The sequence below is a fragment of the Beta vulgaris genome, chromosome 1 (genome assembly GCF_026745355.1).
Source record: "Beta vulgaris subsp. vulgaris cultivar EL10 chromosome 1, EL10.2, whole genome shotgun sequence".
Taxonomy (NCBI): Eukaryota; Viridiplantae; Streptophyta; class Magnoliopsida; order Caryophyllales; family Amaranthaceae; genus Beta; species Beta vulgaris.
Genome location: NC_079202.1, coordinates 43,784,883 through 43,804,927, shown reverse-complemented (window position 1 = coordinate 43,804,927; position 20,045 = coordinate 43,784,883). Strand labels below are relative to the sequence as shown.

Below are 20,045 nucleotides of genomic sequence, written 5' to 3'. Positions count from 1 at the left end.
TGTTACAGGTTTACAATAGAATTGAACAAAAAAAAAAAAAAAATCAAAGACAATAAAGAGGAAAAAAAAAACAAGTGATAAGTAATTTTTTTTCCAAAAGGTTTATTATAGAATATTTTAGTTAAATTAATTAATATTCATTATGATAAGAATAAGAAATAATATTATCACCATATAGTAGTATTTCTCATATAAAATTTTAGAACTATTTATTGAACATTACCAGTAACAATCATGAACTCCTAAATCGTCTTTAACCATTCATTTTTTACAATGATTTAAAATATAATGAGACATTCCTATTAATGCCATGATCATGTGTCAAGTGAATAACATGTACAAATCAAATATTGTAAATGTAGTGGAATACTTTCACCACTGTTTTTTGTTCGCTCCTAAATCAGTATTTTTAAGAGATTATTAAGAAAAATCCCATTTCATGCATGTATAGATAAGACTTTAGAGTTTGTCTTGTAAGAAACCGCCTACTTTCAAATTAAAATTAGGCAATGGTAAGCTCAATATTAAAAAGAGAATTAGCCCAATAGTGACTAGATTAATTTTTTTCGGTGACTATTTTAATCCATTTAGTTTAGAGTCTACTTTTACATTAAAATTAGACCGTCTCTTTAATAATTTTTGATTACTCTGTATCTATTGGATCAATATTATAATATTTACGGTGAAATTAAAGATGTTTGAGAAAATATATTTAAATTAATTGTCAGATTAAGATATATAATATAAATGTTTCATTGAACATAATTTTATTCGTGAATTTTTTTGATAAAGTAAGGAGAAACATTGACAAGTTGGGAGAGGGGGGAGGATTAAAGAGGATTCCAAGTTGTCTAGGGTAAAAATCGATCCCAACATTTCTTGAAACCGGGATTCCGGGAGGGAAGCTCTAATCACTAGGCTATCCCTTACTCTTATTTTTATTTTTTGATAATATAACAAAGTACTTGCTTGCAAAATATATCGTATTATTACATTAACATAGATATTTTGAGATGATATAATACATATAACTTTGTCATACAAAATATTAACAGGTAATCGTGCATTGCACATTTGCACCAACTCAAATCAATTATACATTTACACTATTTCAACAAACAAAAAGTGAAAAGAGATTATGTGCGGTATCAAAGACAAAATTTCCACAATAAGAAATTCAAAAAAGAAAAAGGCAATAATGGGAAGTGTTTAGTTGTTTACCTGGCGACTAGTGCAGGTCGCTCTAAGTCGAAATCTCTCTGTATGAAATTTGAGGAATGGAGCTTATGTTTGGAGCTTATGTGATTGGAGCATGAATACCTTCGCATTTTATAGAGGCAGAGGGACAGTACTTTGCTTTCATGTTCAACTTATTTTATTGGAGAATACATAGTAGCATTGACGAACTCGTCATAAGTTTTATTTTTCATCCCCTCCGTCTTTTGGAGAATTATTATGTAGATGTATACTTTAAGCCAAATTAGAGAGAGGGTAAAAAATAAATTTATTTGGTTTCTATATTTTTTTAAATGAAAGATAATGCGGGTTTATTAAATTTTTGGAGAGGTAGAGAGCATTAAAGAAAGAGAGTGCGAGTAAAAAATGATTAAATTATTGTATATCTTTTGTCAATTGAAGAACAAAGCATATAGTGAATAGATATTCGACAAAAAGATGAAAAAATAAAGCAAGTAGATTATCAAAAAACGGAAGGAGTATGTGTGAAAATTTCTACTTCTCCCATTTCGAATTAAATGGAATAAAAAAATATTTTATGTCTCACAAATAATACCTCTTTGTTGCATTTAATTTGAAACGGAGGAAGTATTCAACTTGAGATTTGAGTACCTCAATTCAACGCGCTAATATATCTAGAGTCCAACTTTTATTACCTCATGTTATTACAACCCCTAGGATAGTAAATATGTTAGACTGGGATACTTTACATTTTAATAATGTACTTGATAATTAGTATTTTGCTATTACAATAGAATACAAATAACAAGAGATTTGACTAAACAAACTTTTAAAGTACATAACCTTATCAAACTTTTAAGGTCGGATTCCGATTGAGTATTCCAACTCATTGAAAATTTGACTTAGCATTATGATTGATGCAATACAATATTCTGTAGGATATATTTTGTTATTAGAATACTAATCTTATAGGTTTTCTAATATGAATAGGACTATCTTTAGGTTGTATAATATATGTCTTCACGCAAGGATTTTTATCAAATTTAGCATGTCATCACATCATTAGAAATAGATCATTCTCCAGGAAAAAAATTTCTTAATAGGGTCTTGAGCCCCTAGCTTCCGCCGCCCAATAACCACCAGCTCTCCCACCTTCACCATGACTAAAGAAGACCAACCACAACCCTCTAACTCACCCTCATCCACCGAGTACCATCCAACCCTTTTTGTATCAACCAACATAATATCAAGAATTTCATCCATTTAATCATTGATCGTGAAAAGGTGCATTAATCGAATTGGGTAGAGTTGTTTGAGTATCATGCCCATGCTTATAACGTTTTGGATCACATAGACACCGAAACCCCTCGGCCAACCGACCTCTCCACCCCATGTTGGATCGTCTAGACTCGATGGTCAAACAATGGATATATGGTACGGTTTTCATTGACCTTCTACAAACAATTCTTAGTCATGGTGATAGAGCACATCATGTATGGGATAATATTTTTGTTCTTCCTGTCAAAAAATATATATATATTTTGTTCTTAAAATATTAATCTTGATAGATGTACTCATCATATATACGAATAGGACTCCTTAGGTTGTATAATATAAATATTGATTAATGGTATTATCTACAGATAAGGAGCTTCATCAAATTTAGCAATGATGATGCATCAATTTCATTATGTCGTTATGTCACTATGTCACAAGCTTATAAATTACATAATAAAACAAAGCAAAAGATAATAAGCTAAATAATAAGATTAATGAAAAGACAATATGTGCTTGCCATTGGTTTAAGTATAAAATTCATCTTATTCTATTTTATTGCAATTCTTGGAGATTTGCAGAATTCATATGTGACCTTTTTTTTTATATAAAATGATTTGTTTTCATATTTATAATCCAATTAAGCTTTTCATCATATTCACTTTTCTATGTATGTTTGAGGGTGCCTAAAGAAAAAGACGAACGTAAGATATATATGTGAAAGCTAAGTAAACACGTGAGCGCTCTTTGACACACGTAACACCTTTTTGCTTTTTCTTTCATATATTACAAGATGACTCTCTTGCAAAGATAGGGTGAGATTTATCCTGCACCTCCGTGGTGGGAAGTGATGCCTATGTATGTGGCCTATTACCTGCTGCTTACTTATCACACATTACTTGTGTGATATATGCATACACTCAACAAAGTGTGAATGTATAATAGGCTATATGCTACATTATTCAGCTTGTATAAAAAAAAGAAACTATAATTCTTACTCAATATATAAAACAAATACAGTACCAATATTTACTGTTAAAGAATATTTTTTTGGAAAAAATAGATGAGAATACCCCCAACTTTAGCTCGTCTGCTTTTAATATCCCTAACTACGGGTTATTCCTGTATAATCCCAACTATTGGGTAGGTCCGCCACAAATGCGCCAGGACCTGAAGGAAACCTATTTAACGGCTAAAAAGGCTATCTGTCATGCTTTCATTGGCTTATTATCAATTATTATTTTATTTTTTTCATTTTTTAATCCCACCATTCCCTCACCCCAACCACCTTCCCTCACCCCATTACCACCCTTTCCACACCCCTTCCCCCTCCCCCATGCCATCTTCCCTCACCCCCACTACCACCATTCACACACCCAGCCCCTCTCCCCTACCCCAGTAGCCTAGGTGACAGTAAGTGAGCTTGGTGGATGGCTGCATTGGTGAAGAGGCTACTAAGTTTAGTTGGTTGGTGGTGCATTGCTGGCAGCGAGTGAGGTGAGGGAGACGGTGGAGTTGGTATTTCTCGGTGGCTGCGAAGTTGAAAATCTAGTGATAATGGCTGAAAGTGCACAAGGCTGCGTGGTGAACTGGTGATGGTGGAGGTGAGAAGGGTGGTAGTGTGGGTGAAGGAAGGTGGTTGTGGGGGAGGTAGTGGGGTGAGGCGTGAGGGAAGGGTGGGATTAGAAATTAAAAATAGAAGAGAAATAAAAAAATAAAAAAAATTACCTTACTAACAGTTTCAAGTTATCTGGGTGCATTATAGCGGACCTACCCAATAGTTGAGATTATACAAGAATAATCCATAGTTGGAGATATTAAAAACGGACGGGTCAAAATTGAGGGTATTCTCATCAATTTTTCCATTCTTTTCTCATTGCGTCATGTATGTCACCAGAAGTAGCAGATCAGTTGAAAATGAAATATGGGGATCCGGATCATATGATTTTCATGTGACCGTAGAACAATCAACAATCATTGAATAAAAGATGCTAACTACATGAGATAATTTATTAAACGTCTTATTCAATTAAGATAACTAAAAGCTGAGTACATAAAATAATTAATTATATGTTTCAGTCAATGAACATCATATGAACGCTTAATATATCTCATGAACTATGATTAAATAAAGAATGTTTTAGTCCGTGTATGTTAGCCTGTTGCTGTTTACATCAATTAGTTATGAGTTGGAATTGCGTACATATTAATTTAATATAAGACACGGTTTGTATGATTGTGTTGTACAGTTAGTCTCATAATAAAAGACCGTCTACTTTTAGTTTAAAACTAGACATAATCCAAGCTCAATATTAAGATAGAACATGTCACTTTTTTTAATATAATGACTAGTTTAATTTATTTAGGAACCAGTTTAATCTATTTCGTGACCCATTTAATCTATCCAGTAATGACATTCTCTAACCCATTAAGTGACTAGTTTAATCCATTTACTGACTAGTTTAATCCGTTATGTAACACTACTGGGTTATTTTTTAAAATTATTTGTTGTAGTTCGAGAATCAACAAAACAAAAGAAGGAGAAGAGAATGGATGACTATGATAGTGTTCAATTAGAGTGAAATGGAATAGGCTTGTTAGAAAAATTCAGTATTGATTTCGTCTAATTTTATGTTAAAATTAAATCGCCTATCCTAATAATTGTGTTGTGTTATTGCTACATGAAGAATGGTCCTCGCTCAACTAATTTAATAGCTCCATATTGATTGTGGAAGGAGGCATGGTCGATTTTTACAAGGAAAAATTTCCTAGCCTAGTAGGAAGTAAAACCTCGATTCTAAGGAATTTTAACTAAAATGCTTCACTATAATATGCATGCGAACAATGCTGTTACAAATCTATTAAAATCTCAGGGCACTTCTTGAGTTCTTCTACAAACACAAATCCCAATATCAGTTCCATCTAACTTCTGTTTTACTCGAACTTTAGTCGAATTCCTCTGTTTTCTCTCTTTAATTCACATGAAAGTATATATGCCAGAGTTTACATAAATTCCTTAACCTCAAACTTGATATATCGAATAGTATAATACTACTAGTTGGAATAGTTATCAGTATATCTGTATTATATAAGTCAAGGGGGAAGCTACTGTATCCCCTAATGATCGAATTGTCTTTTAACTAAAATTGAGTTTGACTTTGAGTGAAGAGTAGAACTTGTGGAGCTGATTTGGTAATACCGACTTAATTTAGGGAACCAGAGATATTATATACGTAAGTATTTACGTCTTATTTATAGAGTCAAGTTACATATGTGCACTACTTCTACGATTTAAGACTACTATATATATGTGTTTGTTGTTTCTTTTTTAAACTTGGAATAGAAGCGAACAATATCTAACGACTACTTGCATTAACTAGTATAAACATGGTAACAATGTAATAAGAAACATACTTTATTTAATTTAGTACGAGCTGATTAAATCAAATAAGACTCATAAAATAATTAAACTGACATTTTAAAATCAAAATATTTATTAAGACATTAAAAAGTGTTCCTAAGCAAGCCTATATGTCCCCGACGCTCCAAGTTATTCACAAATCTTATACCATGTCATCCATCTACATTTAAAAAATGTAAAGTAATTTGTATAATATCTATACTTATATATTAAAAGGCGTGCGTAAACCAGAAACGGTGCCACGTGGCGCTTTCCCTAGGGAGTTTTAGTTCATGTAATCCATGTACAATAAAAAATTTAGAAATTGCATAGTATAGGTTTTGATCTCGTGAGCTCAAGTTCATGAACTAACTAAAGTTTTAACCACTAGACCAAGTTGTATTTAGTGCTTTCATATCAAAGTACAATATTAATAAATGAAAATTTTCTTACCCGGGGCATAGCCCGGGTCTAATAACTAGTTCAAATCCATAACCTGAATTTTGAGCACTAAAGACTTAACTATCAAACTATATCATATTAATTATATGTCATTATTCAAAAATAAAACATAATGAAAATCAATTTAATTAAGGAAAACTTGATATGAAAATATAAATAATGAAATTTTCAACTAGATGATATAACCTCTACAAAAATCAAGGTACCCACTAATCGGGGGGTACTGGACTTTATCGACTAGAGTAATGTATCAAAAAATAATAAGGGATAAAAAAAGTAATTCACTTTCAATAATGTTTCTTTTCTTTGTATTATTCCGTAATCCCTTGATTGCTTGTTTTTTTTTTAACTATAATGATTATATTTGTTTATTGCAACATATTTTTTCTCATTAACTCCAACTCCACTACATCAACTATATACATACAAAGCAAATACACCCTCCGTTTAAGAAATCTTTTCATGTTTTAAATTCAACTAGCTAGTTATTAGGCCAGGGCTATGATCCGAGTAAGAAAAAAATTTATTTATTAATATAATACTTTATGATAATAACAATAAATACAACTTAGCCTAGTGGTTAAAACTTTAGTATATATACTTGAGGTCTTAGGATCAAATCCTATACTATGCAATTTCTTAATTTTTTATTGTACATAGATTACATGAACTAAAACTCTCTAGGGAGAGCGCCACGTGGCACAATTTCTTGTTTTCGTATGCCTTTTAAATATTTGTATAGATTATCCATGATTTTAAACATATCATTAATCATCAATAAGTAAAAATTATAGAAACTGATATGTAAACATGTATACATAAAGTTGAATCTAGCAAGATCTCATATAACTATATTTTCTATAAATCACTAAAGACAAAAAAAAAATAAGAGGTAATAGCGAATATTACGCAAGTGGTGCAACTATTTCTAAATTGAGGAAATATATATTAAATTATATCGCAAGTGAGAAGATAGACTTACAATTAAATTTTTCAAGTAAAAATGTATGTTACTACTTGTTCTGTCTCAAAATTGTTCCAGTGGAAAAAAAAAAAGGTAAGCTAAGTAATTCTCTATTTCTGTTAGAGGTTTACGATAGAATTGGACAAAAAGAAAAATAAAAACGATAAAGAGAAAAAAATAAAAACAAGTGATAAGTGTTTTTTTTATAAAAGGTTTAATATAGGCTATTTTAGTTAAATGATTTTTTGTCAAAAAGTACCTAATAAAACACAAGTTTTGGGGGGAAGGACCCAATAAAACAAATATTGTCTAAAAAGATCTATTAATACTTCTGATTGTTAATAACAACCATTTTATGAATTTTAGGCCAAAACAACAAATGCCGACGTTGACCGCATGTGAGCTTAGAGCAATGAGCTATAAGACAAAAAGAAAGAATTGTAACAGTTAATTGGAGCTTAAAAAAAAGTCAAATGCCAGTTTGGTGTTTTTTGCCTAAATTCATAAAATGATTATTTTTATTAACAACCGGAAGTATTTTTACAGGACTATTTAGACCAAAAAAATTTTACTAGATCCTTCCCTATAAAAGTTGTGTTTTATTAGTTACTTTCTGACAAAAAGCTTAAATAAATTGAAAATTTCATTATGATAAGAATAAGAAATAATGATTAGCTAAATCTGGGTTCTGGTAGAAAAGAATATATTCCAATAGTATGAAGGGACACCTTGGCATAGGAGCTAATTAGATGTGATCATGGGACGGGTCGGACCGTGGCAAAAAAATTTGCCCATTTGTCGGACCGGCCGGGCTGAGGGCCGAAAATTTTTGCCCAAAACCCAGCCCAAAAATTCTCCGGGACGGGCCAAAATGATCAGCTTTAGAGCTAATATATATCTCCAAGTAACAGGGAAAAGATTCAGCGTGCACCATTGCGACCCTAGTCTATGATCTAATCCGAATCATAACCTATCTACTTTCACTCAAACAACCAGCAATCTAGAATAAAGATTAATTACTAATCTATACAAATATATTAAAAGACGTGCATAAACAAGACACTGTGCCACATGGCGCTCTCCCTAGAGAGTTTTAGTTCATGTAATCCATGTACAATAAAAAAAATTTAGAAATTAAATTGCGTAGTATAGGGGTTTGATCTTGAGACCTCAAGTACATATACAAAAGTCTTAACCACTAGATTAAGTTGTATTTAGTATACTATCATAAAGTATTATATTAATAAATGAAATATTTTCTTACTCGGGACATAGCCCGGACCTAATAACTAGTTATAAACTTGAAATAGAAGCGAACAATAACTAACGACTACTTGCACTAACCAGTATAAAATGGTAATAATGTAATAAGAAATAACATACTTTATTTAATTTAGTATGAACTGATTAAATCAAATAAGACTCATAAAATAATTAAACTGACGTTCTAAAATCAAAATCTTTATTAATTAAGACATTAAAAAGTGTTCCTAAGCAAGCCTACATGTCCCCCGACGCTCCAAGTTATTCAGAAATCTTATACCATGTCATCCATCTACATTTAAAAAATGTAAAGTAATTTGTATAATATTCAAATCCATAACCTGAATTTTGAGCACTAAAGACTTAACTATCAAACTATATCATATTATATGTCATTATTCAAAAATAAAACATAATGAAAATCAATTAAAAAAATTCGGAGAGAAAATTATAGAAACAACAAAAAACTTGTAAGTGTGTGATTAACCATGAATGGCGAGTAATAGTTTCAAAAAGTATATTAAAATAATAAGGATTTCTCTTCGCCTGCCAAAAAATATATCTCCGGTATCATTAATGATGCACGATCCTCCAAGTTCAGTACTTCGTGATATTTTGTTACTAGCCACTGCCGTTTGTATGTTATGTGCACCCAAGTGAAATCTAGGGTGTTGAGGGCAATTTTACGTTTACTATTTGGATATGAACTTCATTTAATAAGAAGGTGTTGTAACTTGGTGGTAAAAAGAATGACATTATTCCAAGAAGATGCATGGTAGGATCCAATTTCTTGGGTTCTTTAAAACACAAAGACACAACGTCTTAGGTTCTTTAGAATAGAAAGAAAAATGCCTTGTGCGAGCATGTAAGCTTATAGTGTCAAGGGTAGGCTCCAATTCATCCACATAGAGAGAGGGAGACATATTAAGATAATAACAAACATTCATTATTATACATATAATGTTACAAACAGATTGCTTTAAAAAACGACATACAAAGACACAAAGGAAAAGTGTGATACAAGAGAGGACCGTGACCAACTCAATGGCTGCAAACTCGATCTATAATACACCCTCTTGTTTTATTCCATACAAGATAAACATAGGAAGTGCAAACCATACAACGCAAATCAGGTATCTGTTCTTCATTGCATGGTAATTGGTAACTATTTTGCACTTGACAATTATTCAATTCTTGCGAGGCAAGATGCTGCCTAAACTCTTCCAGTTGTCTTTGATTAGCCCCGACCACAGTAGATCATCATTTGTGTTTCCTGGAGTAAATTGGATGAGTCCATATGAATCTCCTTTGAATAAGTATGCCTGATTTGGAATGTGTGAAGCAAAGGCCCCATCAAATCCCTGCTCAAAGATGGTGCTTTTTAAACAAGGCCAGTTTTGACGTATGGGACCGATACCAATGAGGTGGCTATTATCACTGTAATTGATACAAGCATATTCACCTCCCTTGAAAATATAAGCTTCGAATGGACGTGATGACTCAAATGCAGCATCTACCCCATTTTCAAACACGGTCTCGCTCAAGAATGGAAACATTTCTACAATTAGCTTTGGCCCTTGCAAGAACTTGTCGTTGGGAGAGTCTGGAGCATAGAACCATTTTGCGCAAATGTTACCGGAGAATATGTACGCATCTCCTTCGTCTTGAGATGCAAATGCACAATCGATTCCCTTATCTCCAAATACAGTATCCTTAAGTGATGAAAATACGTTGCGTATGCGATCGGGTCCGCGCAATATTCTGTCACCAAACTGACCTGGTGCATAGTCTTCCAAGATATACTCATTCTTCATGAATATATAAGCTTGATTTTCGTGAGTTGATTTGAATGCAGCAGTCACATAAATATCAGCTGTCATTTTGCTTGCTTACTTGATTGATGACCACCCCTGAAATTCTTAGAAAGACATGTCAAATTGCTTGCATAAATATTATGCATATGAGGAGATGTCAAGGGATCGGATCAAGTGGTTTTAGAAATTGACAAATATAAATTCTGGTTGCGTCATCCTAATGCTCAAGAATCATTATTGTCAACTATTAACATCTTCATACGTACATGCAATTAAAAATTACAATAATATAATATTTTCTACATATACGTCGACAATAATTAACAAGATCACATATGATGATTTTTTTTAGTGAAGCTTTACTGTCGGAGTTTTCTACGTTTACTTACTAAATTCAAAATCTTTACCCATGAATTGACGTTGGACATCTCCTAGGTCAAAATACTAAGAAACCCAGTGAAAGTGGAGGCGATCCTTAATCTGCCAAAGCCCAACTGCACCAGGGATGTCATGAGGCTAACAGGCAAAGTGGCAGCTCATTTTTTAAAGTATTCCAAGCGTCATGTAGGATGACCATGTTATAATATATATTTTATTATAATTTTAAATAATAAAGATGGAGAATTAGAGTTTCGGTAACTAAAACATATATATTTTGGATCTCAACAAATTAATTCATATGACTATTGTATTATATAAATTGACTATAACTTCAATTATAATGTCTATACTATTGGATCCACCTCGAAATATACTTTAAAATGAGACTCATATTTACATATTTGTCTTAAAACTGTGTTGTGCATGTACATGTTATGTTTTATGCACATGTTATGTTTTGATGATGAAAATTAATATAATATGTTATAGCATGAAAGTATGTAACAGTTACAACAGATGCATGAAGAAGAAAGAAATTGATAAACGAAGACTTTGAAGAAAAGAAGAATCAAGAATGAAGTTCGAGTTTATAATTTCTTAGAATAGTAACTTTAGATTCAAATGTAATATGCTTAGTAATATGCAATGTGCTCAATATAGAAATATAAAGTTAATATAATTATTATCTTCTTTGAGTTAAGAAAGTAAATAATTATATTAAAATTATATTTCTATATAATAAGTTTTTAAAATCAGAAATCAAAAGGGATTAGGAAAACGAGTTTTTAAAGACAAAGATTTTCTAAAAATTGCGATTTAATAAAAATAAGTTTTGATAAAGATTTATAAAAACCGTGTTTTGATAAAACAAGTTTTAGAAAAGATTTTAATAAAACAAGTTTTTGAAAAAGATTTTGATAAAAATTGGTTTTTGATAAAAACGTGTTTTCTAAAGAAAAGATTTTTATAAAACAAGTTTTTATAAAAACGTGTTTTCAAAGAAAAGATTTTTTATAAAAACAGAATTTTATAAAAACGTGTTTTCAGTTTTTCTAAAAGGATTTGGAAAAATACTTTAAGTTGAAAAAGAAAATCTATATGGAAAACTTATCTTTGTTTGTTTAAAAGATAAAAGATAGAAAAAGATAAAGTTTTATCCCTTAAATCAAGGATTAAAAGATAAAGATATTTTTAAGTGATTTTCGTCCTAACCAAGCCTATAAAAGGGAATCAGAATTCACTTTTAAATCTCACGTTTTCAGAGAAAAAATCGAGTCTAATCAAAAAGCTGAAAACTATTTCCTTGGCACTGAGCATAGCACTGAGCTGTTAGGTTTAAGTTACTATTTCACAATTGTAATTGTCCTCTATTTGCTTGACTAAGAAGCACATCTTTGAGGATCGTTCTTTTCTGTAACTTTTACATTATTGAGAGTGTCAACACTTAGAGTTAAGTGTTGGGAGTCATTACTAGGGTTAGTAGTGAGGGGAATCGTATTGTATCAAGAGTTTGATATTATAGGATTCAAAGAAATAAAAGAGTTTTTGTTTCTTGTGGACGTAGATCTCAGAGGTGAGATTGAACCACGTTATATCTTGTGTCAAATCTAATATCCTTTAAGTTTATTATTCGCAAAAACGCAAATTAGCAATTTTCGAGTGTTAGCTCAGAGCCTGGCACTGAGCTGTGAAAGGATTTTGCGAAAATGATTAGATTTCACCCCTCAATTCAACCCCCCCTTCTTGAGTGTTCCCTTGGGTTCCAACAAGTGGTATCAGAGCAGGCTATTCTCGTAAGACTCACATCTAGAGAATAGAAACCATGAACACACAAGACGACTATCGTGACAGGTATTCCAAGTGTCCAATTTTCAACGGGAAAGACTATGGATGGTGGAAGACTAGGATGAGGATTTACATTCAAGGTTCGGTTTTGAATGCTGGAGAATCATAAAGACTGGCCTCTACCTATTCAAGTCAAAGATGCTGAAGGAAAGCTGATCGACAAGGAGGAAGATCAGTACAATTCTGTTGACTATGGAAAAGCCGAAAAGAATTACAAAGCTATGAGTATTCTCCAATCTGGAATTGGACCTGATGAATATTCAAGGATCTCGGCATGTACTACAGCTAAGGAAATGGGAACACTGGAATTGGCACATGAAGGTACAAACGAGGTAAAACAGTCTAGGATAGATTTACTAGTCCATGAATATGAATTGTTCACAATGAATAAGGACGAATCTATTAAAGATATGTTTACCAGATTCACTAATAACTAATGATTAAGATCCTTAGGAAAAATCTACTCTTCGGAAGATTTAGTTAGAAAAGTGTTAAGAAGTTTGACTAATAAATGGCTTCCCAAAATCACTGCTATTCAAGAGGCTAAAGATCTAACAAAACTCTCACTAGAACAACTAATTGGTTCTTTAATGACCATGAACTTGTTTTAGATCCTAAATCAAATGAACCAAAGAATAAAGGGTTGGCCTTAAAAACTGAAGTAGAAACGGATGATAGTGAAAGTGATGAAGAAGTAGCGTCTCTAACTAGAAAGTTTCAAAATTTCTTAAAAGAGAACAGGAGCAACAACTTCAGGAGAAGTGGAAACTTCAAAGGTAAAGGCACTACTTCTAACCCTAAGAAAAGTGCTACTAACTCTGGTTGTTTCAAGTGTGGTGAGTATGATCACAGGATTAAAGAATGCCCTCTGTGGGATGAAGAAAAGCCTAGAGAAAAACGAGAGCAGTCTAAGAAGGAGTACAAGAAAGCCATGATCGCAGCAGTCTGGGGAGACTCGGATTCTGACGAGATCAGTGCCAGGCTCAGAGCCACGAAGCAAAATTATGTCTGAATGCTGTACAGACAACTCTGAAGACGGCACTGAGCCATGACGACTGCAATCTATGCTTGATGGCTAAAAGTTCGAACCCTCTTGAAGAGGAAGAAGACAGTGAGGTAAGTCTAACTTCTTTAAAACCTTCAATTCATCTTCTTTCCAAAAGTAAGCTTGTCATATTGCTTGAAAACGTAATTGATGATTGTCAAAACATGAATGATAATTTTGATTACATGAAAAGGAAATAAAAAATTTGACTAGGCTAAAAATTGGATTAGAAACAGAATCAAGGAATTACTTAAAGAAAATAAAACTCTGATGAAAAGGATTGACGAGAAAGACTTAGAGATAAACACACTAAAACAAGAAAAGACTCTAGTTGATAATCTCGTAAATAATCAGTGCCAGTCACTGAGTTCGAAGCTGAAAAATCAGTCTTGAGGAACAAATTGAAAAATTAAATCACGAGTTGAATGATCTTAAGAACTCAAGACAACAATCTAAATTGTTCCACTATGCTGCCTAGTGATGCAAAGATAAGAGAAGAGTTGGATAAAGTTAAAAGAGACTTAGAGACTTCCCGAAAAAGAAGTAGTGATTTAAATACCTCAGTTGAATTTTTGGAATCACAACTTTCTATTGCTCGAAAGATGCACGAAAAATGGACTAATGGGATGAATGCTCTAAATTACTTAACTTGCACCACAAACAACATGAACAAAACTGGATTAGGATATACTGACCAGCAACCCAGTGCCAGGCTCAGTGCCAGAACCTTCGAAAGAGACTTTCGAAAGAGAAAATACGTGGGCCTTCCTGAATATCTAATTTGCAATTTTTGTGGTAATAATGGTCATCTAATTGACGACTGCAACAAAAAGAAAAATCGAATTGCAAAGAATGTCAAACATGTTACTCAAATCTGGGTTAGGAAAGACATACTAGATGCTCAACGTAAGAAAAAGGGACCCAAGCAAATATGGGTTCCTAAAACAAACAAGTAATCATGTAGAAAAAGGTAAGCCCTTGAATTTATTTGTACTGAAGACCAAATAGCTGATATTTTCACTAAACCACTTGCTCGTGAAAGATTTGAAAAGCTTAGATTAGCCTTGGGATTGATTTCTAGTGCCTAGTTGATTTATGTGTGTATTTGATCCCTTTGCAAACTTAAGAGTTCAAAAGATTATACCTACACTAAGTCAGATGTTTGATTTAATTCAAGACTCCTGAAAAGGCTATTGATGCTGTCCTGATAACTGACACCTAAGTTGCTTAGAAATAATTCCATAAAAATTCCAACAAAAGTATACCATTTTCGAAAATTTCCATTGATGTTGCTTTGACAAAACTAAAAGAATTTCAAAATTGTTTTATAAAAATTTTTTCGAAAAATTATGCAAGGCATGTGTCGTAAAAGAAAAGTGGACTCCAACTCAAAAACCCATAACCGAAAACCACTCTCCTACCTCATTTCAAAAATATCCAAAACCCCCTAGCTACCCGGTTCCCTTCACTCTCACTCTAACCCTTAAACACCTTTCATCTTCTTCCTAACCTTCACCATGGGACGAAAGACAGTGGCTCGCCGGCGTTTTCTACAAAAACCGTTGACCCACTAACTCCCTCTCCCACACCAACACTCCCACCGTCTCCCCCAAAACCACCCACTTACACCAAACGCCGATTCAAAACCCTCGCCTCAAAACGACCTCCCACAAAACCGCCACAAAACCACCCTCCGATTTCGGAAACTTCTGTACCACAACCACACCCTCGAAGATCCACTCGAAAAACTTCAACCCCTTCCGCTGCCACTACATCTGCTACACCGCCGCCTCGAAAACGGCGCGGGTTCACCTGCTGCGAAGACCGACATTCCTTCCTCCTCTAAACGACCACGAGTTTTGAAATCTGCAAGTTCTCCAAGGTTTTTATCCGGTCGAATTTATCCCACAAAATGGTTAGGTAATTCTGCTGTTACGTTTCTCCTGGAATCACTTCAATCTCAGGGGTAGGAATCTTGACACCGTGTATGAGGATGAAGTTTGTCAATTTTCTAAACTTTCTCAATTTCGGAACTCTATCCTCCACAGTAAACGAAATTTCATTACCTAAACTTGTCCATCACCGATCTCTTTATCCGTATGGACTGTGGCTCACCAAGATATTTCATGTTATTGATGTGTTAACTCCTACTTCTAAGGAAGTAACCTGTCGTGTGGGTGATGGTATGCTAAGTAGGATGGATTTATGTGTTACGGGTGATGAGTTACTAAAAAAAAAAAAAAAAAAAAAAAAGGACTTTTTGGGGTTCACGCCAAGGGAGGCATGTGTGGGGTGCTTAAAGAAGGTGGAAGAAGTGTGTCACATTATGAAACAGATGCTCAACGTCATCGCCAGATTATGTCCAAACCTTGATAACCTTCTGTTTTACCCAGTCCTACTTTCCACTTATGCTCATGCTTTGTAGTTTTTGTATACTTGTTGTTTTTATAACTATTTTGGTGCTTTTGGAAACTTTTTGGATGTTTCTGATGATTGTGAATTGGTATTGGTTGTAGCACCAGCATCCCTAGCCTACTTGGTTGAGCTATTGGATTATTTTGGATCTATTCTGAGTATATGTGTGTTTTTTTGTCTTTTTGATGCTTTTTGAGAATGAAAAGGGGGAAAAGAAAGCATATAATATTGACTAGAATCTTGATGATATCCTAGGTTGAGATAATGTGAATAAAATATAAATGAGCATGTAGGGACAAGTGAATAATTGAATGCTATTAATCTGAGGTACGGATAGATTCTAAAAGGGTACATAAAACCATGCATTGTTTGAGGGGGAACAAAAGTCAATATGCATACTTTAAGGGGGAACAAATGTTTATTTAACAATATTATATTCATGAGTTTGTCATCATCAAAAAGGGGGAATTTGTTGTGCATGTACATGTTATGTTTTATGCACATGTTATGTTTTGATGATGAAAATTAATATAATATGTTATAGCATGAAAGTATGTAACAGTTACAACAGATGCATGAAGAAGAAAGAAATTGATAAACGAAGACTTTGAAGAAAAGAAGAATCAAGAATGAAGTTCGAGTTTATAATTTCTTAGAATAGTAACTTTAGATTCAAATGTAATATGCTTAGTAATATGCAATGTGCTCAATATAGAAATATAAAGTTAATATAATTATTATCTTCTTTGAGTTAAGAAAGTAAATAATTATATTAAAATTATATTTCTATATAATAAGTTTTTAAAATCAGAAATCAAAAGGGATTAGGAAAACGAGTTTTTAAAGACAAAGATTTTCTAAAAATTGCGATTTAATAAAAATAAGTTTTGATAAAGATTTATAAAAACCGGTTTTGATAAAACAAGTTTTAGAAAAGATTTTAATAAAACAAGTTTTTGAAAAAGATTTTGATAAAAATTGGTTTTTGATAAAAACGTGTTTTCTAAAGAAAAGATTTTTATAAAACAGAATTTTATAAAAACGTGTTTTCAAAGAAAAGATTTTTTATAAAAACAGAATTTTATAAAAACGTGTTTTCAGTTTTTCTAAAAGGATTTGGAAAAATACTTTAAGTTGAAAAAGAAAATCTATATGGAAAACTTATCTTTGTTTGTTTAAAAGATAAAAGATAGAAAAAGATAAAGTTTTATCCCTTAAATCAAGGATTAAAAGATAAAGATATTTTTAAGTGATTTTCGTCCTAACCAAGCCTATAAAAGGGAATCAGAATTCACTTTTAAATCTCACGTTTTCAGAGAAAAAATCGAGTCTAATCAAAAAGCTAAAACTATTTCCTTGGCACTGAGCATAGCACTGAGCTGTTAGGTTTAAGTTACTATTTCACAATTGTAATTGTCCTCTATTTGCTTGACTAAGAAGCACATCTTTGAGGATCGTTCTTTTCTGTAACTTTTACATTATTGAGAGTGTCAACACTTAGAGTTAAGTGTTGGGAGTCATTACTAGGGTTAGTAGTGAGGGGAATCGTATTGTATCAAGAGTTTGATATTATAGGATTCAAAGAAATAAAAGAGTTTTTGTTTCTTGTGGACGTAGATCTCAGAGGTGAGATTGAACCACGTTATATCTTGTGTCAAATCTAATATCCTTTAAGTTTATTATTCGCAAAAACGCAAATTAGCAATTTTCGAGTGTTCAGCTCAGAGCCTGGCACTGAGCTGTGAAAGGATTTGTGCGAAAATTGATTAGATTTCACCACTCAATTCAACCCCCCCTTCTTGAGTGTTCCCTTAGGTTACAACAAACTGCATAGAAATATTCAAATTAAAATTGATTATCTTCTTTGGCAAGTAGTTGATTACCCAATTCACATGAACTAACCCCGAAAAAAATCAGGGTACCCACTAATCGGGTATTGGATTTTACCGACTACAGTTATGGATCACAAAATAATAAGAGATCATAAAAAATAATTCACATTCAACAATTTTTACTTTTCTTTGTATTATTTTGTGATCCCTTGTTGTTTGTTTTTCTTATAACTACAATGATTATATTTGTTTATTGCAACATCTTCACATTAACTCCAACTCCACTACATCAACTAAAATTTGTGTATCTCATGAGCATATACTAATAGTAAATTTAGCTATATACATGTAAGCAAGACACCATCTGTTTGAAAAATAGTTGAATAATTTCATGTTTTTCGATTTGCTAATGTATGGTTTTAAACATGGTATCATTAATTATATATCAATAAGTAAAAATTTTAAAAATTGATATTGAAAATGTATAGATTGAGTTGAATCTATCAAAATCCCATATAATAATGTTTTTCCTAAAATATAAATTACCAAAGACAATAAAAGTGTCAAATGGAAATAAGAAATACCATTTAATGGTGTAAGTATTTCTAAATTTAGGAAATATATATTAAATTACGACGAGTGAGAAAACAGACTTAAAAGTTATTTCAAGTCAGAAAATGTATGTTACTACTTTGTCTTTGTCAAAATCGTTCTTGTCGAAATTAGAAGAAAGATAAGAAATTAGAAGAAAGATAAGTAATATGTTACAGGTTTACAATAGAATTGGACAAAAATAAAAAATCAAAGACAATAAAGAGGAAAAAAATAAAAAACAAGTGATAAGTATTTTTTTTTTCCAAAAGGTTTATTATAGAATATTTTAGTTAAATTAATAATATTCATTATGATAAGAATAAGAAACAATAATTATCAACATATAATAGTATTTCTCATATAAAATTTTTGAACTATTTATATTTGAACATATCTAACAATCATGAACTCCTGAACCGTCTTTAACCCATCCATTTTTTACAATGATTTAATATATAATGAGACATTCCTATTAATGCCATGATCATGTGTCAAGTGAATAACATGTACAAATTAAATATTGTGAATGTAGTGGAATACTTTCACCACTAATTTTTGTTCGCTCCTTAATTAGTATTTTTAAGAGATTATTAAGAAAACCCCCATTTCATGCATGTACAGATATTACTCTATATCTATTGGATCATTATTATAATATTTACGGTGAAATTAAAGATGTTTGAGATGAACTATTTTAATTAGTTGTGAGATTAACATAATACTCCCTCCATTTCCTAAAGATCTTCCCTCTTTCCGTTTAAGTGCGTTTTCAAAAGATCTTTCCTTTTTTACTTTATTCCTTTATTTGGAATTTGTTTTCCCCTTTTTACCCTCTCATGTCCTTATCATATGGTCCACCATTATATTATTAATTCAATTTTACTCCTTTTCTCTCCTACTTTAACCCCTTATTATTTATTTATATATCATAACCCCATTCTCTCTCCTATTTTACCCACCCCACACCCCACACAAGTGGATCTTCCTTGGTATCTGTAGGAACAGTAATAAGGAAGATCTTTAGGAAACGAAGGGAGTATAATATAAATGTTTCATTGAACATACTTTTATTCGTGAAACCTTTTTGATAAAGTAAGGAAAAACATTGACAAGTTGAGGGAGGGGGAAAGGGGATTCCAAGTTGCCTAGGGTAAAAATTGATCCCAACATTTCTTGAAACCGGAAGAGAAGCTCTAATCACTAGGCTATCCCTTACTCTTATTTTTATTTTTTGATAATATAACAAAGTACTTGCAAAATATAGATATTTTGAGATGATAGAATACATATAACTTTGTCATACAAAATATTAACAGGTAGTCGTGCATTCCACATTTGCACCAACTCAAATCAATTATACACTTACACTATTTCAACAAACAAAAAAGTGAAAAGAGATTATGTGCGGTGTTTAGTTGTTTACCTGGAGACTAGTGCAGGTCGCTCTAAGTCGAAATTTCTCTGTGTATGAAATTTGAGGAATGGAGCTTATGTTTGGAGCTTATGTGATTGGAGCATGAATACCTTCGCATTTTATAGAGGCAGAGGGACAGTACTT

The 20,045-nt window shown here is 32.2% G+C and overlaps 1 protein-coding gene across 1 annotated transcript; it reads right to left on the bottom strand.

Annotated features, from left to right (window-relative positions):
* Positions 1-9,485: 9,485 nt before the first annotated feature.
* LOC125496934 (albumin-2-like) lies at positions 9,486-20,045 on the bottom strand. Its single transcript, XM_057393585.1, has 2 exons — positions 19,911-20,045; positions 9,486-10,471 (listed from the first exon to the last, which is right to left on the bottom strand). The coding sequence occupies exon 2, from the start codon at positions 10,439-10,441 to the stop codon at positions 9,749-9,751; it is 693 nt and encodes a 230-aa protein (XP_057249568.1). The 5' UTR covers positions 10,442-10,471; positions 19,911-20,045; the 3' UTR covers positions 9,486-9,748.

Excerpts from the sequence above, each read along its gene's own strand:
- LOC125496934 (XM_057393585.1), bottom strand. The coding sequence starts at position 10,441 with ATGACAGCTGATATTTATGTGACTGCTGCATTCAAATCAACTCACGAA.